The following is a 27552-nucleotide window of genomic DNA, read 5'->3' as shown; positions in this document are numbered from 1 at the left end:
AAATAAACCGAATTTAAATGAAAAGTAGAAAAGGACGAATGGATAGACGAACAAGGCTGACAAGACATTCATAGAACAAAAATATTCTGAAAACGAACCAAGTAAAAAAAAACCAATTAACATTAAAAAGTGTGGACTCACTTTACACTTTTAAAAGGAGGCTTTTAGACTTTTACGATAACAAAAACCTCCTCTTATTATCCCCCAAGCGGTGGGGGTGTAAGTTGTTAAATTCACTTTAAATTAACTTGATTGTAATTATATGAAAATTTACTACTATTAATACTTCTATATTGTTATCATTTTAAGTACTTTTAGTTGGGGGCTGAATATCAAATGGACATCGTCTTGTTTTCTGCTCCAGTTGCTGACGCTTACGATATTCCGCTTATTTTATTATTTTAAATTTCTATGTATTAGTTACAACGAATTTAATAAAGTAAAGTTAACCAGTTAATAACGGGCAAACCGAATCGTTGAATCTTTCAAGTGAGAGGTTTAGATAGCGGCATTAAAGGATTTGGTAAAAGTGCAGCTGAACAGAGCATAAAAGTCTGCATGAGTATTTAGACACTCGCTTCTCAATCAAGCGTGACCGCCTAAAGATGTGACAAGAGTGTGGATAAGTCTACAGAATTGTAAGTCGTACATTTCCATCGATCGTTTGCTATAGTTTTTCATAACCATTTCAGTTTTGAAACAATATTGTACTTTATCTTTCAGTTTGACAATTGCTGTTAAACAGAAGCAACCAGTGCAAGAATAAAACGCTATCCACATTTCAATGACGCCCAGTAGACTTCACATCAAGTAACGCTTCGCAACGAAAGTGCGAATCACGGTGAGACTAACATTTTTCCTTGCGGGCCCGAGACATTTTGACTTTTTAATTGCCAGCACAAGAAGTTCAGACTCTTGAAATTGAAATTCAAGTATGAGCTTGTACAGAAGTCTTACAAACGAGCCTTCAGTGACTTCAGTTAGCAGTAAGTTTTGTGGAATTCAGAGAATTTAGGATTAATCTTAATTCTCGAAAATTTGAAAGTTGCGTTATTAAATTCCATATCAAGTAAGCCAGACTCCAGGACGGCTTCGTGAAAAAATCAAGATTGCGAGACGCACGTAACTGCCAAAATAACGAGACTACGAGACTCATAAAATTCGGCTAAAATTTTGCGAGACCCCTTGTTTTTGAAGGACCATTCGCACACCCCTTTTGACCCTTCATGAAAACAGGCCTTTTACTTAGCACAACAATGCTGTCGTGGACCAATGCTGAAACTGACCAGCCGCAAGGAGATAAACCGTTTTTATGAAAGACAGCTTTCGAGAGCTCCGAGAATCCATGAAAATACACCAAAACAAATCATCGAATTTAAACGTCACACAATCTCCTATATTCCCCTCTGGCGACCTTCGGAGGGACCTCTAAAATAGTCTGTCCGCGCCTTAAAGAAGCTAGAAGTACAGCAATGAGCGAGATGCCAAGCCAATCCTCAGCGTCGCAAATGACAATCCCTGGGGTTTGCTCGTCTTAAACCTCCCCGGGGTTTTTAGTTTGGTTGCGTGCTTGGCGATCTTTTGTTTATAAATATAAAGGCTTTTTTGAAGAGGATAACTTAGAAAGGTCACTTGGCACCTAGCAAGTGGTCAATCTCCCTTTACGTCAACATGTGAGTGAAATGATTAGGATTTAGCAATGTTGCAATCGGTCCGTTTACATGGAATTAGCTGTTCAAGTGCTTTTTATTCTATTTTTTCATTTTTCAGTGAAAGAAGAAAACAATTTTCATAAGCAATTAGAAAAGAAAGGAGGACGAAAAATGCTAAGCTCTTTGCTTTCCAAGAATTCTTTCTTAGAGTAGTTTATATAGTTCTTGTTGAGGCGCAAACTTTCTTCCCTCCCTCCTCCCCCTTCGCCAATCCCCCCATACACCCCCCTCAAAAAAAATACGCGAAACACACTCTTTCGCATTGATTAACGCCGTCAGGTTGTTAGGATGCTGCATATGAGTGCCATTGTAGAAAAGAATAAAAACTGGGACATTTAAAGGCATACGGTTTAGCACATATCGCCACGCTATCACAAAATGTTCGCTAATCTGCTGGAAATCGATCTTTTTGTATTTCTCCCGATAGTCCCAGGGTTCAAAGCTTTTTTGCGTGTTCTATCAGATCTTGTGAGAAACAAAAATTCTTTAAACCAGGCTAGTTTACAAAGGTTATTTGGCACAAGGCATGCGATCTATCTCTTTACGTCAAGAAATGTAAGAAGATTAAAATTTCGCAAGCTCGCGCTCAAACCTGTCGTTTACACAAAAGATGAACTGGAAGACGTGCAAGTGCCTTTTGTTTCACTGTCTGAAACAATCTATCTATTGTCTTTTCAGCTTCATCGAGAACATACCCATTTGCAACAGACAGCAAAACAAGAGAGAAAGAACTTTTATGCCCCTTACTTTCCCGAAAAAAATTATCTTCATTTTTGGGTTTAGGCCCTTCACAACTTGCCTGTTCCCCCCCCCCCCCCCTTCCCCCCACATACACACACACACATAGTGGCGAAAGCGAAGGGAAGGAGGGATGTGTGAGGGCGAAATATGACGATTTGAGGGAGAAGCGAAAGGGGAGTAAGAAAAGGGGGAGGGGAGGGGGTGCCTCGTTTCCTTCTTCCCTCTCCTGTTTTCCCCTCGCACTTTACCCTCCCTATGTTTTCTCTCTCTTCTCTTCACCTTTGCCGCAGCCTGTCACGCAGGCTAAAAACGGAGCTTTTATGTTTCGAGCTTGATGCTTAATGCTGGATATCCAGATGCGTAAATTGAGCGGCAGAAGAAGTTTGAAGTTGAATAAGTGATACTTCTGGTATATTATCTGGAAACAGTTGTACTGTAGTTAAATAATTCCGATTCAAATTGTAGAATTAATTATCAACCTCTGCTTCCTTGACTGTTTGAAATTCACTAAATTCTATTTAAGCCTTTTCAGGCCGCATGAAACTGCACCGTAACTCTCTGTTTATAGTGAAGTTAGAGCGCGAAAGCGCTTGCAAGCACAACAGTTAATGAGCGAGAAGCCAATCCTCAGCATGCCAAATGACAATCCCTGCCTTACACTCTCTTTTCATCTCCCAGAGGTTTTTAGTTTGGTTACGTGCTGTTTGCCAATCTTTTGAAAATACAATAAAAGTCCTTTTGGAAGAGGATAACGTAGAAAGGTCACTTGGCACGAAGCAAGTGGTTAATCTCCCTTTACGCCAACATTTGAGTGAAACGATTAGGATTTAGCAATATTGCAATGTTGAAATCGTTCTTACAGTAGTTTAAATAATTTTGGTTGAGGCGCTTCCCTCACTCTATTAGTAAACCCTTTCTTCCCTCCCCCTTCGCTAATCCCCCATACACCCCCCCCCCCGCAAAACACACATTCACGAACACATTCTTTCGCACTATTAACGTGTTGCTAGGATGCTACACCTGCGTGCTGTTGTACACAATAATAAAAATTGGAACATTTCTAAGGCATCCAGTTTAGCACATATCGCCACGCTATCACAAAATGTTTGCTAATCAGCTAGAGTAAATCTTTTTGTAATTGGCCCCAGTAGTCCCAGGGTTTTGAAGCTTCTTTGCGTGTTCTATCAGATCTTGTGAGGAAACAAATATTCCTTAAGCCAAGCTAATTTACAAAGGTTATTTGGCGCAAGGTATGCGATTAATCAGTTTACGTCAAAAAATGTAAGAAGATTAGGATTTCGCAAGCTTGCGCTAGGACTGTTTACGCAAAAGAGATAACATAGTCTACATATTTCCCTTTCAGGGTTTCGTCCAGCCATATCAATTTGTGAGAGATATTAAAACAAGAAAGAAGGAACTTAATGCCCCTTACTTTTCCGAAAAAATTATTCTTTTTTTGGGTTAGGGCTCTTCGCAACTTGTCAGCTCCCTCCCTCCCTCCCCTCCCTCCCTCCCCTCCCCTCCCCTCTGCCCAAACACATACACGCCCACAGGCTTGAGTAACCTGTTTGGTAGATGGGGGTGGAGAGAACTAGGGATCTGTGAGCACGAAAAACGACGATATGAGGGAGAAGCGCAAGGAGAGTAGGAAAAGGGGAAGGGGAGGGGGTGCCTCGTCTCTTTCTCCTCTCTCCTGTTTCTGCCCTACACTTTACCCTCCCTATGGTTTCGTCCTCTTCTTTTCACCTTTGCCGCAGCCTGTCATTCAGGTTAAAAATTGAGCTTTTATGTTTCGAACTTGACGTGCAATGTTGAAATCTTTCTTACAGTAGTTTAAATCATTTTGGTTGAGGCGCTTACCTCACTCTATTAAACCCTTTCTTCCCTTACCCCTCCCCCTTCGCCAATCTCCCATACATCCCCCTACCCCCCCCAAAAAACCAAAAATACATACACGAAACACACTCTTTCGCACTATTAACGTGTTGCTAGGATGCTACACCTGCGCGCTGTTGTACAACATTATAAAAATTGGAACATTTCTAAGGCATTCAGTTTAGCACATATCGCCACGCTATCACAAAATCTTAACGTGCAATCAGACTCTATACGTGCTTAAGTATTTTTGTAATTTTCTCACCCCGTGAAAATGGAGTCATGAAACGTCGGATCTTATCGTTCGTTTTTGCTGTTATATGCTATCACAAAATGTTCGCTAATCTGCTAGAAATCAATCTTTTTGTAATTTGTCCCAGTAGTCCTAGGGTTTGAACCTTATTTGCGTGTTCTATCAGATCTTGCTGGTGAGAAAACAAATATTCTTTAAGCCAAGCTAATTTACATAGGTTATTTGGCACAAGGAATGCGACCAATCAGTTTACGTCAAAAAATGTAAGAAGATTAGGATTTCGCAAGCTTGTGCTAGGACTGTTTACGCAAAAGATATAACATAGTCTACATATTTCCCTTTCAGGGTTTCGTCGAGCCATATCAATTTGTGAGAGATAATAAAACAAGAAAGAAGAAACTTTATGCCCCTTACTTTTCCGATAGATATCCTTATTCCTTTTTGGGTTAGGGCTCTTCGTAACTTGTCAGCGCCCTCCTTCCCTCCCCTCCGCTCCCCTCCCCTCCCCTCCCCTCCCCTCCCCTCCCCTCCCCTACCCCCAAACACATACACGCCCACGTAGGTTGGGGAAAGTGGAGGGAAGAGGGAATCTGTGAGTGCGAAAAACGACGATATGAGGGAGAACCGCAAGGGGAGTAAGAAAAGGGGGGAGGGGAGGGGTTTTTGCCCTACACTTTACGCTCCCCTATGTTATCTCCCTCTTCTTTTCACCTTTGCCGCAGCCCGTCACGCAGGTTAAAAATTGTGCTGTTCATGTTTCGAACTTAATGCGCAATGTTGAAAAGATTCGGGCTGCTGTACTCGGAATAGAAATGAAAACATTTTGCATAGATATTTTTTCGTATCAATATTAACACATTACCTGAGGAAAGGCGATCTTTTTGCACTTTGTTCCAGTAGTCCAGGCGTTTAGGGCAGTGCTTCCCATCTGCGATCCAGAAGGCGCAGACTGAAGGGCGATCCAATTCACTTCTGCCGTTCCATTGGATCCGTCCCCAAATTCGAGGACACAAATTCGGAAACCAGTTACTTGGACTGATTCCAGCCAAACAGCCGCACCATGGCCACGAGTTGGGCTTTCCACTGAGTGGCCAAAAGAGGCAAGGACTCTTATTTCTTTTCCACCACGGAATGGTGTTGCAAAAGTGACCTGCTCGCATGCGAATAAACCTGGACTTATTGTGGTCACATTGACTTTTCCAGCCTTGAAACTAGCTGCTGAAATGAGAAACACTCCAGTTTAAAATTGACAATTGATATCTAAATAATTTTTCTAGAAAACACTTAACAAAACTGCACATTTCGTAGATCTTGTTTTCGCAGATGGTGCGCCCCACCCCCAAATCTTCGTTATCCCTTCTCTTTTCTCTTTAGCAAGAGATAAATCTACTGTAGCTTTTATATTCGATATTGGAAACAAAAAAGAGCAATGAAAACCAACTGACTTACATACCTTTGGCAACTTGCCCAAGCAGCGCAAGTGTAAAGATAGCCAAGTATAAAAGCGATGGGAGATAACGCACGTCCGACATATTGCTTCTACTAAAGCGATTTAAGCCTTCCAGTTAAATAACATATAAACGCAATAACAGAACGTGATCATGACTACAACCTGCCTGGGCAAGTCGATCTGTAGTAAGTTATAAAAATAAAGACAAACGCAAATGTGTGCCAGGTACTTTTCGTGGAAAGAGTTCACCCACAAGGTGAGTTTTGGTAATGGCGATTATGTTTGAAGGTTTTCACCTCAGTATGATTTGAAGCGGATTTCTTTTGAATCTCAAGAGATATTTGCATCCGCTTTCTTCTTGCTTAACAATAACTGAGAAATTCAAGGAAAATCCTCTGTATCTCCGCCGAACATTTACTCTCATTTTCTCGCGTTTAGCTTGGAATCCGTGCAGTCATTTTCCCGCGTTTAGCTTGGAATACGTGCAGTCATTTTCTTGCGTTTAGCTTGGAATACGTGCAGTCATTTTCTCGCATTTATCTCGGAATACGTGCAGTCATTTTCCCGCGTTTAGCTTGGAATACGTGCAGTCATTTTCCTGCGTTTAGCTTGGAATACGTGCAGTCGTTTTCCCGCGTTTAGCTTGGAATACGTGCAGTCATTTTTCCGCGTTTAGCTTGGAATACGTGCAGTCATTTTCTTGCGTTTAGCTTGGAATACGTGCAGTCGTTTTCCCGCGTTTAGCTCAAAATAGAAGCATTTAACTTGGAGCGTAATACGTGCACTCATTTTCCCGCGCTTAACTTGAAACACATTCAGCCATTTTTTCCCGGGCTTAGCTATGAACACATGCAGTCGTTGTCCTGTGTTTAGCTTGAGACACGCACTCGATCATTTTTCCCGCGCTAAGCTTTGGACACGTGCACTCGTTTTCCCGCTTTTAGCTTGGGGACAATCCAGTCATTTCCCGCGTTTAGCTTGGGGCACATGCACTCATTTTTTCCACGCTTAGCTCGGAACACCACAGGCAGCCCACGCTCGCATCATAAGAGGGCGTGTAATAATTAATTACTAGTGGGACGTTGACCTCTAAGTGCAAGTGGTATTGGGTTACAGCCAGCCGTTGAGAATTTAAACGCGTTATAACACTTTGTATGGGTACCGTTTCGGGAATTCTTTGAAATCACTGTCATTCCCTTGACAGTGATTTCAAAGCCGATAAAGCCTGTCAAAATCATCACTGCATAAACGTAAAACTTTTCAGCACAGCTGTGAAACTCGCCAACTTTTGTAGTTTTGCAGGTAAGTTCCGTGCATGCAGGTTCTTAAATCCCGCGATCTGCATGGCAATAATGGCGTTGACAGGCCTGCGCGACTCTCATGTGCGTGTTTTTGCCTAAATAAAAGTTTTGCCCTCACGGTATGTCTTTCAGAGAAAACCCTTTTCTCTATTAAATGAGCGGTGCTTCCTGTAAATTTTCTTCTTATTAGATGCCATTTATGTTGCGCCAAAGCCATAGTCACTGAACAAATCCATGTGCTTAACTCTCCCATGTTTTGTATTTTGATCTCAATGGTCATTGTATCTATTTGACCTCTTGTTGTTTTTGTGTAGCGACCGTCGTTTTTATGCCGTTTGTGGCATTTGGTTCAGGCTTGGTATGGCTTATTTCAGTGTGTCTTGTCACAGTATAGCCTCTCTTTTCATCTTTGTAAGGGTAGGGTTTGAACCGTGTAATAAGATTATCTTGCTGCTTTTGTATTGCCGGGCCCGGCTATTTGCTTTTGTGGCAAGATGTTGTGGCAAGATGATTTCAACCTGCCTGGGAAAGTCAATCTGTACTAAGTTATAGAAATAAAGGCAAATGCAAATATGTCAAGTACTTTTTGTGGAAAGAGTTCACCCACGAAGTGAGTTTCGGTAATGGCGATTATGTTTGTAGGTCTTGACCTCAGTATGATTTGAAGCAGATTTCTTTTGAATCTTGAGAGATATTTGCATCTGCTTTCTTCTTGCCTAACAATATCACTGGGAAATTCAAGGGAAACCCTCGGAATCTGCGCCGCACATTTACTCACATTTTTACTGATGCGTTTACCTTGGAACACGTGCAATCATTTTCCCGCCTTTAGCTCAAAATAGGTGCAGTTAACTTGGAGCGTAAAACGTGCACTCATTTTCCCGCGCTTAACTTGGAACACATTCGGTCATTTTTTCCCTGCCTAGATTAGCTCGCTATTTGCAGGCGTTGTTCATTATAAGTAACTTTGTGGAAAACTTAATAAACTTGAACTTGAACTTGAACACATGCAGTCGCTTTTTTGTGTTTTAATGATCGAGTGCGTGTCTCGAGCTTGAGACACGCACTCGATCATTTTCTAGCGCTTAGCTTTGGACACATGCACTCATTTTCCCGCTAATAGCTTGGGACACATGCAGTCATTTTCCCGCGCTTAGCTTGGAACACCGCATGCAGACCAAGCTGGCATCACTGGAGAGATAATAATAATTAATTACCTAGTGGGACGATGACCTTTGAGTACAAGAGGTATTGGCTTACAGGCAGCCGTTGAGAATTTTTACGCGTTATAAGACTTTGTATGAAAAATAAAATATTGTCAATTCTGAAGATTAAATAATGCCAAAATTTAACGTTCTTTCAATAAAATGAATAAAACTGACTCACTCTGGTGTATTCTCGTATGTTTGGGGATTATTTTACCGTTTCGGGCATTCTTTGAAATTTAGTAAAAACCACTAATAAACTGTGTTTGTAAGGGCCACCGCGACAAAATAAAAGTACCGGATCCTGTAGTGAAGGATCTAATCATCAAAAAATTTGTAAAACAAATAATCTAAAAAAAAGAGCAAGGCCGATTTCACGGTCAGGGAAGTATATTTTTCCTGACCGTGAAATCTGCCTTGCCCTTTTTTTTTTAGATTCTTTGAAATGACTGTTATTCCCTGAACAGTGATTTCAAAGATACAGCCTGTCAAAATTATCAATTTACGAACGTAAAACTTATCAGCACAGCTGTGAAATTTTTAGCTTTTGTAGTTTTGCGGGTACGTTCCGTGCATGCAGGTTCTTTAAATCCCGCGATCTGCGGTTTCGTACAGGAGTACTGTTCATGCGCGATTCGTCGCATTTTCGATACGAAGCTGATTTTCAGCCTGTCAAGACACCGTCTGCCTTAAGGAGCGTTTATTCCTTCACTGAGTAGCTTTCGGGCCTGATTTTGTGTAGCGATCCAAAAGCAAAATTTTGTTTCTTCATTAGTCACATTAGTGCCGAATCGTGCCTTATTAAGACCAAATTGTTCGGGTTTTCTGCCGTCGAGCCAAGCAAGCAGCTCTTCAGGGGCGGAATACACCTAAATTTGAATGAAATTTGAAGACGTTTTAAGAAGGGATAGAGGAAAGAAAATGATTTTTGGAACACTAACAGACAGTTGATACCCACGCAAGAGCACCCCAGGTTTCTAGTGGACTAATTTGGTATCCGTCTATTAATTATTAACTACAAATTCTAATTTTGAAACGTCACTAAATCTTCAATATTTCTTATTTCTCTTAATTTTACCAATCCTTCTAGAAAAACTATCTCCTCCCAAATATACCCAAAAATCACCCAAAAATTCACAAAACACCCCACAACATAGGTTCGCGGGATGAACGTAGAGTTTTTGGATTGCTTGAAACGTGAACGAGATAGTTTCATTAAAGCCATATCAAGTGGCGGAAAAATGGCGTTCAGGTTGAATCCCCCCTTAATACACTGATCAAAGTAACTTGTTCGCTGGCAGAACATGTAAGCCTGCTCAAATTGCAGGCAGCCTTGTTCATGTGCAAGGCAGCCTCGATCAAATATGTAGTCTGTTTTCTTTATAGATGTTTCTTTATCAACGGTTCAATACACCTCCATGCTTTCCCCAGCTTCATTTTATCTCTTCGATAAATCCTCTCCAAGAGGTGACTAGTACGACCTTTCAAGGCTTTCATACCGTACTCGGGTTACTAAGTTTATTGTAACAGCAGGCAGCTAAACCCTGTTCAAGAATGACACAAATTCCATATATGTTTCATATATCCACAATAATTTACATTTTCATCACAGATTTTGAGCAACAAACGGAAGAATCATAGAACTCGTGGGAGAAAGCGAGCGAAGCCTGGGGATACCAAACGCCGGAAGTTTTGCCTACATGGACTCGAGGCTGCACTTGTACACGGAGGTCTGAATGGAGAATGCAGGAAAAGGATCAAGGATGTGATTTGGGAGCAGAATTTTCGTAATTTTAGCGGTTGTTCCCAATTGTTTTAGCATCTAATTAATCCTTTTACGTCCACTATGTCTTCTCTGGAGAAATACGTACAGAAAATCCACAAAAAACTCAACAATGAAAGCCTTCAGGAACAGAAGGTAAGCTTAATAATATTTTTTTTTATGAACAACAAAGTTCCAGTCGCAGACGAAGCTTTTAATAATTTGAATGATATTTTTCGAAAGTTATTTTTATTTGAATATACCAGTTATTGTATTGTTTTGTTCGGTTAACTTCCTTAGCACTGATATTTGTGTTTCTTTGTTGAAATTTGTAGATAAAGAAATATCTTCACGAACTTGATCGATTGGAAATCACTCTAGACATCTTAAAAGTAAGTAAGCTTACCGGGTACTCTTTAAAGAACCGGTCTCTTGTTTCCCTCGGATGCTCTCTTGATCTGAAGGAAATAAATATTGTAATATTAAATAGCTGCTCAACAAACTTCAAAACTAGGAGCATTTGTTATGGAAGATCCTTAATGCTACAAAATCCTTTCATTAGAATACATGTCGCTTTGTCGACGTAATATTGAAAATCGATCAGCCCGACTGTTCGGTAGTGAATATTATTGAACCCAATCAAACTCAATCCAACGATTGTATTTGACTAGTTTCTGTAGCCATACTTAGTCAAACACAAAGTTTGGTTTCCATTCCGAATGAAACATGATCAGACATTATCTTAAAATAAATTAAAAAGTCGGATAGTTCAACAAAATCTGCCTCTGCTTGCGTAGGCAAAGAGATACATGGTCAGCATCCATTCATTCATTACAAGCACTAGAAAACTTGTTTCAGTCATCGTTTTGAATGCTATGCTACATGAAAAAGTAGTAAGGCTGACCACATGGCTCGGTTTTAATGTGGTTTCTGTATAGCATTGAAGCAACTTAATTAATTAAGGAGTGTTGCTTGTTGCTACCCCCCCTCCCCTCCCTGCTACACACACTACACCACCGTCATGACCACCTTATGCACAGCTCTCAGCAACATCTCATTGACTTTCTGGCTGACTTACACACAGTTGTGGTCTCATTTTGCTCAGAAGCCCTTATTCAGATAATTATGCCGAGCTGAACACATGCTGGCACTTAGGGTGTCCGTCACAGCCAGGGTTGGTTATGCCCTTACTGGTTCTTTTACGTGCCCCAAATTGGAGACGGAAGTTCAAGTTTCACATCAAATTTTATTCAAAAAATCCAACAAGAAAAAAGAAACAAAAGAGACTGGCCTACAGGTAGCGAGAGCTAATCTAGACGGGCCAACTATTAAAGGATAAAATTAATATTATTATATTTACTTTATGAACTGCCATTTCTTTGTGTTCATCTGAGCCACCTGAAGGTCTAAACAGTTGCACATGACTGTTATAGCAATTAAGGAGTTAACTTCTCTTCAGTTTTTTGAAGACCCTGAGTGTTGTTCTTGCTGGGGTTCAAACCCTCAAACTCCCACTCAGTAGTCCCGTGCTCTACCAACTGAGCTAACTTGGTGGTGCTTTATGTTCTAGGCAACTGGGATTGGAAGAGCTGTAAATCGATATCGAAAACATGGCAGTAGCATTGGAGACATTGCCTCGTGCCTAGTGACAAAATGGAAAGAATTGTTGAAAAATGAACCCAATCACTGCAGTCAATCCAAGTCTTCAAAGGGTGAAGATAAAGGTGTCTTTCGTGTTACAAGTAACCATAGAAACCACACATGCATACAGAATGATGGTGCTGACACACTTTCAGGAATTGAGGAAGAAATGGATCATGGCGACAACCAAGATGTAAGGTCCAGGCACAAAACTGGGGAAACTAAATCCAAGGTATGAATACAAATCAATGTTTGTTTATCAATAGAGCTGATTACATAGTTTGGACACTACAAAGAGATTCAAGAGCTGACAGTTTGAGCATTCAGACATGTAGCTCCTCTCAGAGTGAGAAATTGATGTAGGATTCATTCTGAGGAAGGATTAACGCTCAAAATGTCAGCACTCAATTCTCTTTATCATGGCCAAATTACCTTTTATCAACTCTGTTTATCAAACCAAATTACTTTTGTTTCTACTTCCTCCCAATGTCATGCAACACCAAAGTTTCTCAGAAATTAAAGCTTTTATCAGTTGACTACACATACTTATTAAAGATGTTTTTTTTTGCATGTTGGGTAGATGGAATTTACAGTACATGTACTTTTCATTTGTGGCACCAAAGGGGTGACTTCTACATATACTTATCATGAATCATAATGTATTGTCTGCTTATTGGGTATTCTCTGTTCCCCATCCACTAATTGCAATTTAATCAATTGAAAATGTTAGAAACTTAAGATAAAAGAGGGGGTTATACTTAAATTAATATCATGGGAGCTCCTGTTAGTACATGCTACATGACTGCAAAGGGCATGTCATCAACCAATATATTATAGGGTTAACTAGTACTAACTTAGACTGTTCACAGTCCCCCTATTTTTCCGTGGGATTCTCGAGACCGGTATGCTTCGATGGAACCGCCGCCATCTTGGTTTGTAAAAGCGAGCGCGATCTGGGGAGAGTGTCTAAACTACCGAGGGGAGCGGGAGTGGGTGTTAGTATAGTTGGGGATGGGAAGCGAAAAAATTAAGGGACTGTAACAGCTTCTCACCGTCTTGCGTTCCAAAGGCCCGTTGCACCAGCAACGGCAACACCTCATTGGTCAATTAGACAATAGTAGTTCTGAAGCATTGACAGCATGACTGACGTATCTTTCACCGCCGGTTCTAAAAGGGGATACGGCTGGCGTGTAATGTGAAGATCGTGGGGAATGTTTTGATTTTTATCGTTTGTCTCGTCGGCTCGGAGGTCTGATAGTTGAAAATCAGCGGACGTTTGGCAGGCGGCAGACTGCAGTTTTCCACTTCAACTCCAAGATCGATGTGCTTTAAAAAGATCGGCTAGAGGAATGCTGGCAACTCCAGCTCTTTCCGGGATCTTAAACAAATTTTCTGTGGAAATGTACTTGTTTTTCTTCCCGAAATCGCCGACTGCTATTTTAAAATAAATGTTACAAAATATGCGGCATGTATCTGAAGGTTTCGCTGTTTGCTTCACTGCATGTGTTCCGCTTGTATTGAAATTCACTTTGCAAATAGCTGATGTACTGTACTGTATTTTCAAGCCTACACTCGAAAGACTTTCGCAACTTCATTTTATTTCGCAACTGTACTTTGTTTCCAAATGGTACAGAAACAGTACTATCGTATTTCCTTCAATTTGACATGTTTATCTCTGGGGAGTATATTTTTTGTTTGATTCAATTAGTCGAGGCGACAAAGTCTCGGCACGCCCCTCGAACACGAGACAGTGAGAAGCTGTTACAGTCTCCCTATTTTTCCCGCCGCCTCCAAACTCCACTCCCCTCCCCTCGGTAGTTTAGACACTCTCCCCAGATCGCGCTCGCTTTTACAAACCAAGATGGCGGCAGTTCCATCGAAGCATACCGGTCTCGAGAATCCCACGGAAAAATAGGGGGACTGTGAACAGTCTAGTACTAACTTAGTAAGCAAAGATTGGGGAGTGCGTTTGATGTCACCAGGCTCTCTCTCCTTTGCCAAGTTGGTGATGATGTCATCTGCCCCTGCAAAATCTACAGGGGATGCCAGATATGCGTCCCAAGATCCATTTATTCCATTCACCTTGTCCCATACAATCTGGACGCCAATCTGTATTAGGAGTGCATTTTTTCTACGTAGAATGCAATAATAATATTATTCTAACCTTTTTGTTCTAAAACAGTTAACCTTTTCTTTTCAAGAATGCAATTTCACAGGCTAGCTCTGGAAGATTAAAATAATTTGTCACTTTTTGTTTATCCATGAATGATAATTATTTAAATGTGTAGCTAAGCCAGAAAATATTCTCCCCTATCCCATGGAAGGTGATTGAAAATTCTGAGGGGGCGGGGGGGGGGGGAGGAAGGGCAGATCTTAAAAGTTGCAGTTTTAAAACACAGTCAAAGATTCCTCTCTCTATAAAAGGAGCCTTGGCCTGGCCAGGCCAGCTTTCCTTTCATTGTAGGTACTGAGTTGCCAACATTGCATAGTTCACTCTGCAAGATACAATAGATAACATCAGGCTAAGCCGCACACTTGTTGCACAAACTATATAAGCATATATTTTTTAGGTACGAGGTGGCCTCAACTATAAGCCTGGTGGTTTCTAGAGGTCACCTCGCCATACATTAACCACTCGATAAATTGTAAATATATTAGAAAGAAAGGCAAATAAACTTCAAACTAATGAATAGTTATAGACAGAATGAATTTGAAATCATAAGTGCATTTGCACCATGGAAAAAGCCAGATATTTTTATCTGAAAAGCACATTCAAGTTTTTACACCTCATTTGTAACTGATATAATTCTTGTAAAAAATTGTCTAAATAATCTGAAGTTGTTGTAAAAAAGCGATTCCATACTGTCCACATACTTTCTCACTTCCTCCATGATGAATGTGGTGTTGAAGCGGTGGCAAGGTGACAGAGGTGGGAGGAGCTATCCCTTTTATAGTACAGCTCCTATTGAACATTGAACTGGTTAATATTAGAGGTGTTGGGTGACGAACAGACCAAAAAAGAAGGCTTTCAGTGTGAGGATGCATGGATATTTTGCAGAACAACACAATTTTTTAAGGATGGCTTTAAGTTTTTGAGGCGGCGCATGAAATAAATATTCCCTGATCTACACTCTTTAAACATTGGCATTCAGCATCGTGATTGCCTTGTGCTGTTTAACGTACACGTTTAAATTTCACATTTTTTTGTAGGCCAGGCCAGCACCTCAGCTCTGTGATGTTTCATTCGGCTGTGAACCAGTTGTTGTTAAACAGAAGAAAAGGCCCACTAGTACTGCATCTGCTGCTGTATCAACCAAAATGACATCAAGTGATAACATCAGACCAGATCTGGAGCTTCCTGCCTTGCCATCATCACTATCAGTTAACAATTCTTTGCTTCCGGACATTCAACCAACTTATAAACCAATTAGAGTACCTGAATTTGGGAATATGTGTACGTCCCCAAAAAGGAAAAAAGGTAACAATTAAATTTCACAATCCCTATAATAACACCAAGAAATATTTATTTAGTAAACACACTTTGACATGTCAGTTGCTTTCATACATTTTGTAGTGTCAACTATTTCAATGTAGAATAAAACTCACACCACCCTAAAATATGGTTTCAAAACTAAGGAAGCATGCATGGTATAATTTTCACCTCCTGTTGGAAGGAAAGTCATACTGGTATTGTGGATTAATTAATGCCCCACAATACAGTATTAGTATAGAATTAATCATGTCTGACCTTCTCGTATGATTACTGTTTCATTGGTATGAGTGATGTTTTGAAAGTTCTGGAAATTGGCGAGTGCAATAAATAATGTTATTGTCCGAGAACTTTTAAAACAATGCGAGTACCCATTAATCATGAATAATTGTACATTAAAAAAGAAGGTTGGCAGATGTAGGGGAGGAACTCTAACTAAGCATCCAGACATCTACCGTAAGTATAATGCCAGGATCATAGCTGGCCACTTTTTTCATATTACAAGCTGAAAACATTTTAACTTTTAGGCTCTCAGACAGAGTTCTGAATCTGCCACTTTATGAAAGAGTTGTTGTGCAATATCCATATTTAGTTGCTGATTGTAAGCCAACCATTAAAAGTAACCATTATCATGACACTCTTTTGTTGTTTCTCCCTTTCTGAAGGTGTGGTTGGGACCGAACTTGATGCGCATGCATTGATGTCTAGAAAATCTCGCACCCAAGTGTTTTCTGGACGAAAATCAGCCCCCGCTGATGGAGGTTAGTGTTCCTGATCGATCAATGTTTATCCATAAAAAATTTCAACAGAGTCAATATTGGATTTCTTCAAACACTCATCTGGTGGCCATGTATTATTGTGTGCAAATTTAAAGAAGAGAATCCCGAAAAATTAAGGTGCAAATGACAGAAATAAAAAAAAAATTCCCTATCAAGTTTTTTTCCCTGCATTTGAGGCATATAAAAATGTAGAATTTCAATTTCTGGTGGGATACAATACTCCACTGATGGGGAAGTATGATTTAATAGCTGTGGCATCAATACAGGATTGCTACTTTTCTACTATTCTTTTGTTCTTTCATTGTGAGCATTCAACATTCCCAGCCATGATTTCTTCCATACAGTTTTCTTTCTTCCTTCTTTCTGGTTGCCGTTCCTATTGTTTTTTGCTTAAGTTCTCTTTTTAGTGGGAACTGGATCTGGCCATCTTGAAATTATTTTTTTCCTGAATCGAAGCTTAGGAACTTTTAAAAACCTTAATTGTACCTGCGCCGCTTCAATCAGGGCGAGTTTCCCTTAGACCAGGGAAGTAATAATAATTATTAATATGTAATTATTATATAGACACTGTCTTGTGTTTTACCAGAAAATACACCACTCGTAAAATCGATATGAAACTACATCTGAGAGCCAAGTGGTGCATTTTCCATATCCTCACTAGTGAGGATATCGATGCTGTTATTTCCCGCTTTTTCACAGTAAATTGTTTGTGCAAACAGTCAGTCAAATGTTTATATTTGTCTATATAATAAAAAGAAAATTACATGGTAGCTTGAAGATATGCAAAAGCCATTTAAATTGATTAAACAATGAAATATTTTACCACTTGAAAATAATTAATCTGGAATATTGTTCATATCTTTTTGTCACTGTGTCAATAATCCTCTAAAAATGAGCATGGAGATGCACTTTTTGTAAATCATGCATATTCATTTATAAAGCTCAATTTATTTAATATGTTCATTTGTAAGAAGTTTCAGACCTCAGAAGTGGTCACAAATAATAAAAATTTTTATTCTTTTCTTGTTGTAGTTGTTGTTTCCTCGCTATTTGTGTTATCAATGAAAGTCTTGATTGAGAACGTGGATGGTATGTGTGAATATTACTTAATATGTATTTTATAATTTTCAATTAAGTTTTAAATAAAAGGTAGTGAGATTAAAACGTGACGTTTCAGCAACGACATGTCACCATTATCAAATGTAAATTATTATAAGTTCAGTAACGTTACATAAAGAAAGGAAGGTGTGCAACTACATGATAACAATTACAATGGTGACATGTTATTGCCAGAACGTCATTTTTAATTTCGCTACTTCTTTTTCTGAAATGTTTTTCCAAATCCTTTGTTATCAGAAGTTTCAATTAATTATAATTAAAAATTAATACCATGTAAGTGTCTACATAATACCAATAATCCATTATTTATAGTTACTAAATGTTCTTTGATACATTGAGTTTCCTTTGGTTAAATTTTTTTGCTTCTTTCCTATCTTGTAAAAATTGTTTTTGGAGTCAAAGTTATGTATATTATGGGGTCATGATCATCCAAGAGAGATGGTTTTTTCCAATATCCTGCTGCACTGATTTAATATCTTGAATTGTTACTGTCACTGTCACACTTAATTTTCTCCCTAAAACAGGTAATGAGAATTATATCTTAATTTTGCAAACTTTTAAAATTTTTTTAGTAGAAGCCAGTCATAACTAATTGATGACATCAATGGCATCAATTAATGGGTATTCAATAGGTATTAAATTGATGGGCAGTCTTTTGATTAGTCATTGATTAATTGCCGATGATCAATGAGTAATTGATGAATAATCATTTGATAGGCCACAAAATTTCCAGTCATTGATTAGTGACATTGATTACATTGATTATAGTCATAGATGCAGACATTGATTGGTCATCAATGTAATCTCGTGGCTAGTCACTAACAATACCATTTGAATCAAAACAAAAAAGAAATAAATTAAAACAATTTGATAATAATTATTTACATTTAATAGATTGAAACAATCGCCTTAGAGGAAGGCTTGATTTCCAGCCGTTTTGGGAGTCTGGTATCATTGGCAAGGAAGTCGCGGGCTCCCAAAACGGCTAGAAATCGAGCTTACCTTAGACGAGAGTTTAAGAGTTTTGAAGTTTACATATCAGTTTTTAACATCGCCAGTGAGACTGGTCCCATAGAAATTTTCCTAGTTTATCAATTGATGGTGTAAAGCTATGAAGTTTTCTTAACATACAGCATTTTACAATGTAAGTATTTCAAATATAACAATAAATTGTTTCCCTAATAGTTTGATTACAAATCGGAATTTGAATTTAAACGTTCATTTCATTCTTGGAAATATTGGTCATGCGTGACGCAGACTGACTGTATTTGCAAAATTAATATAACCTCAACATTTATGTTTGAATTATGTTTTATAGCACTTGATGACACTGGTGGAGTTCCCTATGATATTCTTTATCCAGTTCTTGAGAAGTAAGTTTCTGTATTATTAATTAATAATTGTTTATATCATTAATATTAATTCCTTGTACTTTTTTTAATCAGGCATAGGTATTTTAATTTTTATCCTTGTACAGTGTAAATGCTTATTACATCTTGTATTTAGTTTTTTTTTACTACTTTTATGTACAGTACCGCCTGGAACTATTGACCCATCGGGACTAGGGCATACCTCGTCTTTACCGCGGGTAGTGGCCGCGCGTCCACCTAGGTGAAAACACGGTCGTTCCGCGGTGAAGACGAGGTACAGTGTGCCGCGGTAAATTTGCCGTGGGCGAAAAGACGAGGCATGCCGCGGGAAAGAACAATGGGGACTGGTTGCATTTCTAAAATAAGCGTTAGCGTGAGTGAAGACATTTACAATGCAAGTGTTCGAGGTGCGAAGAATCGGTGCTTAATCGAAGGAGTAATTTGAAGTCAAAATGGTGTTGGGTAGTTCGCGTAATAATTCAAATATTGAAATCCTGAATCTTTGCCTAGGCAAATGTTTGTATTCCGTCTTTTCAGAGATAATAAAAGTAACTAACAATCCAACACTTGAAAGAAGCTTGTTACATGTAAATAGTTTAATATATAATTTTTTATAATTATATAATTAAATGATCTATTTGTCTGGAAGCACCTTGCATGGGTACTTGCCTCCCGTTCGCACTCTCCCCTTTGGAAAATGTCATAATATATTTTTTCTTACATTATTATGTTTCTTTTCTTTGTGTTATGTTTCCCAATAAAGCTGACAAACCAAACTTCTAAATAATTTATTTTTATTAATTATTTTTTGTTGTTGCAAACATCTGTATAATATACAGTGTAAGGTCTTATTCGATATTGTCCATCTCTTTAAAGGTGCAATCCACAGCAACTCTTGCATCTGGAAGAATGCAACCCAGTAAGATGAATTATTTCTCAGTTGTTTTTTCTTGACAGTCTAGGTATTGAGAGTAGTAGACTCAAAGATCACAATCACTCTCACTCAGTTAAAGTTTTAAAGAATTTGCATTTTACAATAACTGTCAAAATTCCCATACACTTATTGGCTTGTAGGTATTGTCTATGTACACAGTCAGACAATAAAAATGACATCAGTTGTAACATGTCATTTACGTGAGCGCTAAATTTCTCAGTGGAAAATAAAGTCTGAGTTTTGCTCATACTTTTTCCATGTTATTGTAAAAACAAAGTGACTGCAGTTTTCTAATTGGTCTATACAGTGTACATCTATAGACTATAAAATGGCACCATAAAATGTTCAAAACTTGACAGTGAAACCACTCGCTTGTGGCTCATGGTTCCACTTTAGTTTTGAACATATTTTTGATGACTTCATTTTTATAGTCTATAACAGTATAGCAGACCATAGAAATTGCCGTCCTGTTTTTCTGTGGAGTCTTTTACAAAATTTGATGCACAAAATCCTCAGCACATGCTTAAAAACTGAACAAGTTGAAAGCATTAAATTATGACTTTTTAGTAAAAAATTATTTAGCAATTTACTCCCTACTTGCTCGGTGAAACCAAAAGCTATTTTTATTAGTAGCACTGTAAACATAAAGAGTAGGAGAGCTAGGAAATTTGCACTGTGGAGTATTTTTTATATATTTTTTAATGTTGACTGATTTATTTTGCAGTATTTCATTGAGGATACAGAATCTTTATGGGAAAGACACTGTTGGAGAGACTTTAAAGGTACAAAGCCTGGGCGCAATCAGACTTGGAGGGAGCTATACATGGTGAGTGATCAGCTCACTATTTCTCATTACAACTTCAGTTAAAGGATTGGCGAGTAGAAAGGAAAACAAGGAAATTTCTTTATATATGATCTAGAGGGCCCCTGCATGAAGGCTCTTACCTTATCCTCAATAAAAATAACGAATAGAGGTCCAAACTTTTTTCGATATCAGCTGAAATGTTTTCACTCTGAGTCTGTGGGCCTTCTTCACCTCTCAAATTCGTTAAATAATAATAATGCATTAAAAGAAAACAAAGGACATCACTACTTCAGAAGGTAGATATGGAAACACCTCGAACCCTGAGAAGTTGCATGATTAAAATTAAAAAAACTTGCTTATGCCCAATTTTGTCAACCCTCTTGTGGTTGTTTTGAAACAATCTTTATCATGTTTGATATATTACGGCTGGATGTTCTAAGTGCAGGACCGGTCACTGAAGACAGTTAAGGTTCTACTGTATTTTTATTTTTATTGTTTACTCTCTAGGAAAATAAAGGAGACAGAGAAGATAGGCTAAAGAAAATAAATGAAAAAATTTCTGCCAGTCAAAAGGCAAAAAAACCTGGTAAGTCTGTCTGATCAGACAATTTCCTATTGATACATGCCTCACTTCAGAGGTCCATTTACACAAGTCCTGTGAGTTTTTATACTTTTATTGCACTGACCAAGGAGTAATGTTCAAAATGCCAGCACTCAAATCTTTTTATGGTGATCATGACCACATTATTTTTTTTTTTCCAACTCTGTTGATAAACCAAACATAAGTTGTTTCCGCTCCCCAGCAATGCATTATCACAGTTTCTTATCTATTGTTTTAGACAGTTTGTTTTACAAGTTTTCTGACTACTTTATTCATTAATTTTTTTGCCAGTCATTTTAGTTCTAATTGACTAAAGCATATTTAAAGAATGTTTTCACTTTGGGTGAAGCAAGAGTTAGACTGAAATAACCAAAAGACACTTGTAAGAGCTCTGTTATTCTAATTTTGTATTTAGGTTTTTTGAGTTAAATACAGTTGACTTGACTATCTTCCTGATTGCTAAAACTGAGAACCTTATTTATTAACCATCTTTAAGTCATTCGCATTCTTTTTCTTGGTAGTAAAAGTGCTCCAATCAAAGTCATGAATCATATTGCACTTAAATTTTAGAACTAGATTAACAAAGTATTAACTTATGTTTACTTTTAATACTCATTTTTTTAAAGAACGGCAAGTCCAACTTGCTTATGTTACAACAGAAGCTAAGCCTCCCCGTGAGGTGCGTAGAAAGCAAGCTAAGTTTGGAACTGGTTCAGGAGTTCATCCTAGTGTCCCTGTGGCAGCTCCTTCAAGAAGTGCTCCACAGGCACACCATCGAAACTTAGGGTCCTCACCTGCAAAAAAACAAGCAGGTATGTGTGCACATTTGATTGCTCCTTTCCCACACCCTCATCCCCTCCCAACTTACATGTAGATTCATGATTACTGTGGTAGAGGGGAAGGGGGGGGGGGGGGGGGTGAAAAAATCAGGCAGCTGATTTTGGAAAGATAATTCCCAAGGCTGAAAGATTGTCCTTTTGTCCAAAGTGAGCAAAATAGTTGGTCATGATCAAGAGGCATTAGACTTTAAAGGTATCTGTGAAATTTTAAGGCCAAATTATGTTTCAGGAAAGAACTAACTCTGATATCCAGCAAGCCAGAAATTAAGTCTTTATTTAGTTTATAATACTCCTGTTTATTTTTATAACACACATGCATGCTTTATTGTATTAAACTAGAGAGAAATTATGTACAAATAGCCAATAATGGGGTCTGATTTGCATGAAAGCAAAATGCAAGCTGCTGACTAGTTTTCTTGATCTTATTGTGTTGGTCCAGAAAATATGATCCATACATCCCCCCAATGGAAGGTGTTTTGGTTTGAGCCCCCCCCCCCCCCCCCTCACCCCTCTGGACATTCCATTTAAGCTCCATACTTTCCTTTACCAATTTTGGCTTGTGATACCCACCCCACCCCTCAGAATTCCCAATGACCTTTCCTGGGGTGGGTATGGATATTTTCTAGAATCTGTGACCAGCTAGCATGTCTAATATCTTTTTTTCAGCGGGTGTAGACTGTTTGTAGATCCTCAGCATCCTAATTTCTATGGTGGATGTCTTAATTGTGTGAAAAATTTTGTCTGGTCAATAGTATGAACCATTTTAGTGCTGTTGTTCCAAATATAATTAATACAATTAATAAATATTACAGTACCAGAAAACTAAAAACTCAACAGGCAGATCAGTTTCAAGTGCACATTGTCAGTGTTCTAATTTTGCTCCTGTTTGATCTTCAGTGCCAGCACCAATGATGAAAAAGACCATGAAACTTTTTAAAACACAGAGGTAAGTCAATTTGGCATGACGGCTGTTAACACCCTTCTATAGCCTGTAAATCTGGGTCTCAAGTGAGGATGCGAGCAGCAAGATGATTTCCTGCAGCCCCTGGCTTGATCCTCTTGTGGTTTGCTTCCCTCACCACTTGGACCCTAAATGTATGTCTACCATGAGACCCCAATATTGGAGAGCTTGCTTGCAGGCTACACCTTGTATGGTGCTTACAAAAAAAAAAGGTTTATTAAAAAAGTCAGCAAGAAAAAAAGGCAAAAGGGAATGGCCTGCATGTAGCGAGTGCTAATCTAGGTGGGCCAGACTTATAACTATTAAGCTTTGCATCAGTGCCGAAGTCAAGAATTGGTAAAGTTCACCCGAAAGTTCGGCTTGAATGATATTGTTTTTTTTTTTTTTACAATCAAAGACATTTCGAATGAAAAAGGAAAGTATTTTCATTATTTGAGTAGCTTTAAAATCACGAGGAAAACAAAAAAGTTGGAAAATTAATAAGTTGTAATTAATAATAATATTTATTAGCTAGACCTATTTTCTGTACTATAGGCGTTTAGATATAGTCATTTTCATTTGCCAAAATATTGAAGAGAAGCCGGTGAATTTCATCCCAGGGCAATAATTCAGTTAATGGCACTAAATACCTTTTGGTTATTAACACTACTCCTGGAAGATTATTAAAATGGTGCACACTTATAGACGGTGCCTACTAATGAAGTATTTTTGCGCTGTTTATGACTATGCGGCAAAAGCAGGTATCAACAAGGGCTCTTGGAATCCAAAAAGAAAATTGGGGGTAACCACACATTTGTTTGAGATTAAATTAAGCAACAATTATTCTTAAAAACAATAAAATTTAAAGCAATGTATGGTGTTTTTTTCCCAAATTGAAGCTTTATTACGTCTGAAAAATGCATGCTTACCCCCAGTTTTCATTTTCGATACCAAGAGCACTGGCTAAGGTCTGCTTTCTCTGCATAGTTTTAAAGCACTCAAAAATATCCCTGTATTAGTAGGCACCACCCATAGGAAACTCGAGTGTCTTGAGATGCCATAATGTATGCGCAGTAACAAAAGTAGGCACCGTCCTTAACTGGCTATCTTCACATATACCAATGTGTCTGTTCTCAGAATGAGATCCCATCTCTTTGATTAAGAGATTGTTCTCAGTTTCAGCTTTTCATAGTTTACATAAACTTTATTTCCCCTTGAATTATAAGAGTAGCTGAAAGTTTTTGCCTTCGAGTAGCATTAAAGAGAAATACATATACAAAATCAACAAAATAGGAAAATAAATTGTCTTCTGCCTTGATTTCTCTCTTGAGGTATCCAGAAAAGGAATTGACTCTAGTTCTTTTTTCTTTATTTCTTAGAAGCAGGGCCAACACGAGCATCAGACGAACATAATACTAATTTAATCTAGTTAAAAATATTTAAATTACACTATTTTCAATTAGTTGCTGGTAGGTTAATTAGCACTAGTGGTAGATGACAAAGTCGTCAATTATCCTAAATTTGAAACATAATTAAATAATAATCATTTTTATAATTTAAAAAATGCAAAATTATGTAGGATCTATTATTGTCCCAGGGGGAAATAGATTCCATGTAGGAAAAAGCATGTTAGGCTTATTATATCCCCCAGGGAAAGTTGAATGTGTTGTTGGCCTTATTGCACTCCCAGGGGGAGTAAGCTAATTATAAGATATTTACAGTTTAGAATTTTCCCCAGGGATGATTAACAGGTCATAAACAAGTTTGTTTGAAGAAGACCCACCTCGTCTGGGGTAGGGGGGTTATCAAAGACATCACCTATCCCATGAACACTACCAACAAAATTTATTGGCTTTAAATAAAATTTGATTTTATACAGAAATATTCAGCTAGCAATAGTCAGCATTGCTAGATAAACAAGAAAAATGAGGTTTGAATCTGCTGGGCAGAGAGGTGACTATGCAATAATGACACCATCTGTTGAGGCCAAGTTGGGGGGGGGGGGGATGGGGGCAGACAGCAAACACCATCTATATTGTAGTTTCGTGGGTCGTGTTTGAGTATAGTAGATTTCCTCACTTCCCTTTTTCCTTATTGGAAAATACTTGACTTACATATCCCCCAGAAGTGTGGATGGATTTAAGAGTACCTCGGCTTAACGTATTCCAAGGGAAGAGTGAAGGTGAAATCTTAGTTTATAGTACATCTTAAATCGGATTGTGTGGAGTGTTTTTAATATTTATTTCGGGGGAAAGCTGAGTAGCTTTAAATGCATTGCTATCAGGTCAACTCTTACTTGTTTCTAGAAGCTATTAGGCTGAAAAATTATTTCAACATTTTAGTTCCGATTGTCAGAAATTTCATACTGAAACTAATTCATAGTGTTCTGAAGAATTTCAGGCATACCTCCTTCAATTGAAGAACACTGGGATAATTATAAGGACTAAAAATAATTCATTCACTGACTGGCAATAAATGTGTTTGTAAAATAATTTATTATTCTACGTTGGTACCATCAGTGTAATTTATCCGTTCCTGTAAGTCCTTGCCAAATGTAGACAAAACCCAGAACAAGTTTCAAACTTGAAATTAATTTGTTTGTGTGTTGCTTAAGTTGTCGCATGTATTTTTTGACTGTTACAGAAACAACCACAAGTCTTGTAACAGTTGTTAATCTCTACCAAGTTGGCCTAAAATAAAACTTGCATAGACTAAAATGGATCCCTGTTTGGCCACAACTTTAATGCACGGTATAGCCAGGGTTGCCATGGTGAAGGAAAATTGATTTTTTTTCTCAAGGTTAGGGAAAAGTCAGGGAATTTTGCATCAAGTCAGAGAAATTCCAAATTCTACATTTTTGTCTAACCAGGAGGTTTGCAAAAGAGTTTCCCAGTTGGCAAAGGTAATTTTATTTCAAAAATAAATTGACTTCTGCATTATCACTGGCTTTCTTGGTAAAGGGTGTCTTTTAGGTAGTCGGTGAAAAGTCGGAGAATTTTTTTATGCTGATGAATAGCAGAAGTTAACCTTTCTATGGCTGTGATAACCATGCAAGCTGAATTAAGAAAATAAATTGTTAGTAAATATTAGGTTTTAACAAGCTTATTAATTAAGACCACGAAGAGTAAATTGTAAAAATAATGGGAAAGGGAGTTTTAAAGCAAACTAAGTTTGTTGTATTTATTACAATTTAATGTATTTGTTGTTGACCAATCCACAACTTTATTCAAAGGGGGCGCCCAACACCAACGTAATAATTGTATTCCATGGTCGTTTAGTTGCCTTTTAAAGGCTTCGTTTTGTCAGCTAAAAGCCCGTTTAAACGGTTTCAACATTTGCTTCAACATGCGTTCAACACTTTGTTGAACCAAATGTCAGGGGCGTTTGAACAGGTCGTTCAACATTGTTGAAAGTGTAAAAATATGTCGAAAACTTGTTAAAAGCGTGTTGAATCAAGTTTTAATTGGTTTAAACTGTCATTCAAACATTGATTCAACATTTCCTTTGTTCTTGAAAATGTTGAATTTTGTTGGAACCGTTTGAACACTCCGTTCATCCAACATTCGCTCAACATCCGTACAACTTTTGTTGAAATGTTGAAACCGTTTTAACGGGCCTTTAATACTGTTTGGATGCTTAAGCTGAAAATTTAATTGGCATACACTTTTAGGAAAAGGAATTTTATTTCCTGAATTTGTGAGCTTTGTGTAACTTTACGAAAATCCTAGCTGACATTATTTCAGATTTTAGTGAGATATTTACCTCTCCGAAAACGAAATGAATTAGTTTCCCATTTTGGAAAATTTGAGCTGACATTCTGTCGGAGAAAGCTATAGGTTTTTCTTTATAATTAAATCCGAACCCCCGAACAGATATCTACCGAAGTCAACCGCTGGTACCCCTGAAAGAAGTAAGTGGAGGTCAACCCTGTCACTCCCAGGAGTGATCAATATGTAATTTCCTCTTGCATTATCAAACCATTGTCAACCAGACAGGTGATGAGAATAAAGAAAATCATCAGCTTGATGATATTGTTTGATGTAACACCAAATTCTGTGAACTAACTTTAAAGAGAAACGTATGGCAGTCAGTTAGGAGAATTCAGAACATGGAAGAAGGGGAACACCCAAGACCCGGTTCAGACGCCGAACTTTTCATGAGCCGAACCTAATACCTTGAATTAAGTACATGAAAAGTTCGGCGTCTGAATCAGTTGAGAACAGCTGTGTCAATTTGGAACGGCTCAGCCGTCCTTCCCGCCTGGCTCAGCCGGGAATTTCGGCTTTGGAACGGCTTTGATTCAGACGCCGAACTTTTCATGAGCCGAACCTAATACCTTGAATTAAGTACATGAAAAGTTCGGCGTCTGAATCAGTTGAGAACGGCTGTGTCAATTTGGAACGGCTCAGCCGGGAATTTCGGCTTTGGAACGGCTTTGATTCAGACGCCGAACTTTTCATGAGCCGAACCTAATGCATAAATTATTATAATGTATTTCAAATAAAAAAATAGAAATAATAATAAAAAAACCCCGCTAACATTTTGATTGGTTTAATTTGCTTCAAGTAAATTAAGTTCGGCTAATCAAGTTCAGCGTCTGAATCAAAAGGCGGGATTTTCGTGATTTGGGCCGACCTTAATTTGAATTAAGTTCGGCTCATGAAAAGTTCGGCTTCTGAACTGGGCCTAAGATTGCTTCGGATCTTATTCTTTAACAACTGAAATGACAGACGTA

General features: G+C 38.3%; 3 protein-coding genes across 10 annotated transcripts in view; 2 read left to right on the top strand and 1 right to left on the bottom strand.

Moving 5' to 3' along the window:
- Nucleotides 1-6138, bottom strand: part of LOC146454237 (uncharacterized) — a 29931-nt gene extending 23793 nt beyond the window's left edge. For both annotated transcript variants that reach the window (XM_085095710.1, XM_085095709.1), the window contains exons 1-2: nt 6035-6138; nt 5444-5796 (exon numbers count right to left, since the gene is read on the bottom strand). In XM_085095710.1, coding sequence (XP_084951836.1) covers nt 5444-5796; nt 6035-6113 — 432 coding nt within the window. In that variant the 5' untranslated portion in view covers nt 6114-6138. The remainder of the gene's footprint in view (nt 1-5443; nt 5797-6034) is intronic.
- The window catches only part of LOC146454235 (uncharacterized), a 223135-nt gene that overhangs the window by 150902 nt on the left and 44681 nt on the right, over nt 1-27552 (top strand). The window lies entirely within an intron of this gene.
- LOC146454236 (uncharacterized) lies at nt 10257-26843 on the top strand. Its single transcript, XM_085095695.1, has 13 exons — nt 10257-10455; nt 10635-10691; nt 11870-12172; nt 15151-15418; nt 16096-16191; nt 17242-17298; nt 18647-18701; nt 19575-19617; nt 20357-20458; nt 20945-21023; nt 21665-21850; nt 22775-22823; nt 24197-26843. The coding sequence occupies exons 1-13, from the start codon at nt 10384-10386 to the stop codon at nt 24228-24230; spliced, it is 1401 nt and encodes a 466-aa protein (XP_084951821.1). The 5' UTR covers nt 10257-10383; the 3' UTR covers nt 24231-26843.

The sequence above is a fragment of the Pavona decussata genome, unplaced genomic scaffold (assembly GCF_977016875.1).
Source record: "Pavona decussata unplaced genomic scaffold, jaPavDecu1.1 SCAFFOLD_307, whole genome shotgun sequence".
Classification (NCBI taxonomy): Eukaryota; Metazoa; Cnidaria; class Anthozoa; order Scleractinia; family Agariciidae; genus Pavona; species Pavona decussata.
Note: the sequence above shows the minus strand (reverse complement) of the source record. Positions and strands in the feature narration are given on the sequence as shown.

Excerpts from the sequence above, each read along its gene's own strand:
- LOC146454236 (XM_085095695.1), top strand. The coding sequence starts at position 10,384 with ATGTCTTCTCTGGAGAAATACGTACAGAAAATCCACAAAAAACTCAAC. Across the intron at positions 16,192-17,241 it reads ATCAGCCCCCGCTGATGGAG|TTGTTGTTTCCTCGCTATTT; the intron begins GTTAGTGTTCCT and ends TTCTTGTTGTAG. Across the intron at positions 21,024-21,664 it reads TCAAAAGGCAAAAAAACCTG|AACGGCAAGTCCAACTTGCT; the intron begins GTAAGTCTGTCT and ends ATTTTTTTAAAG.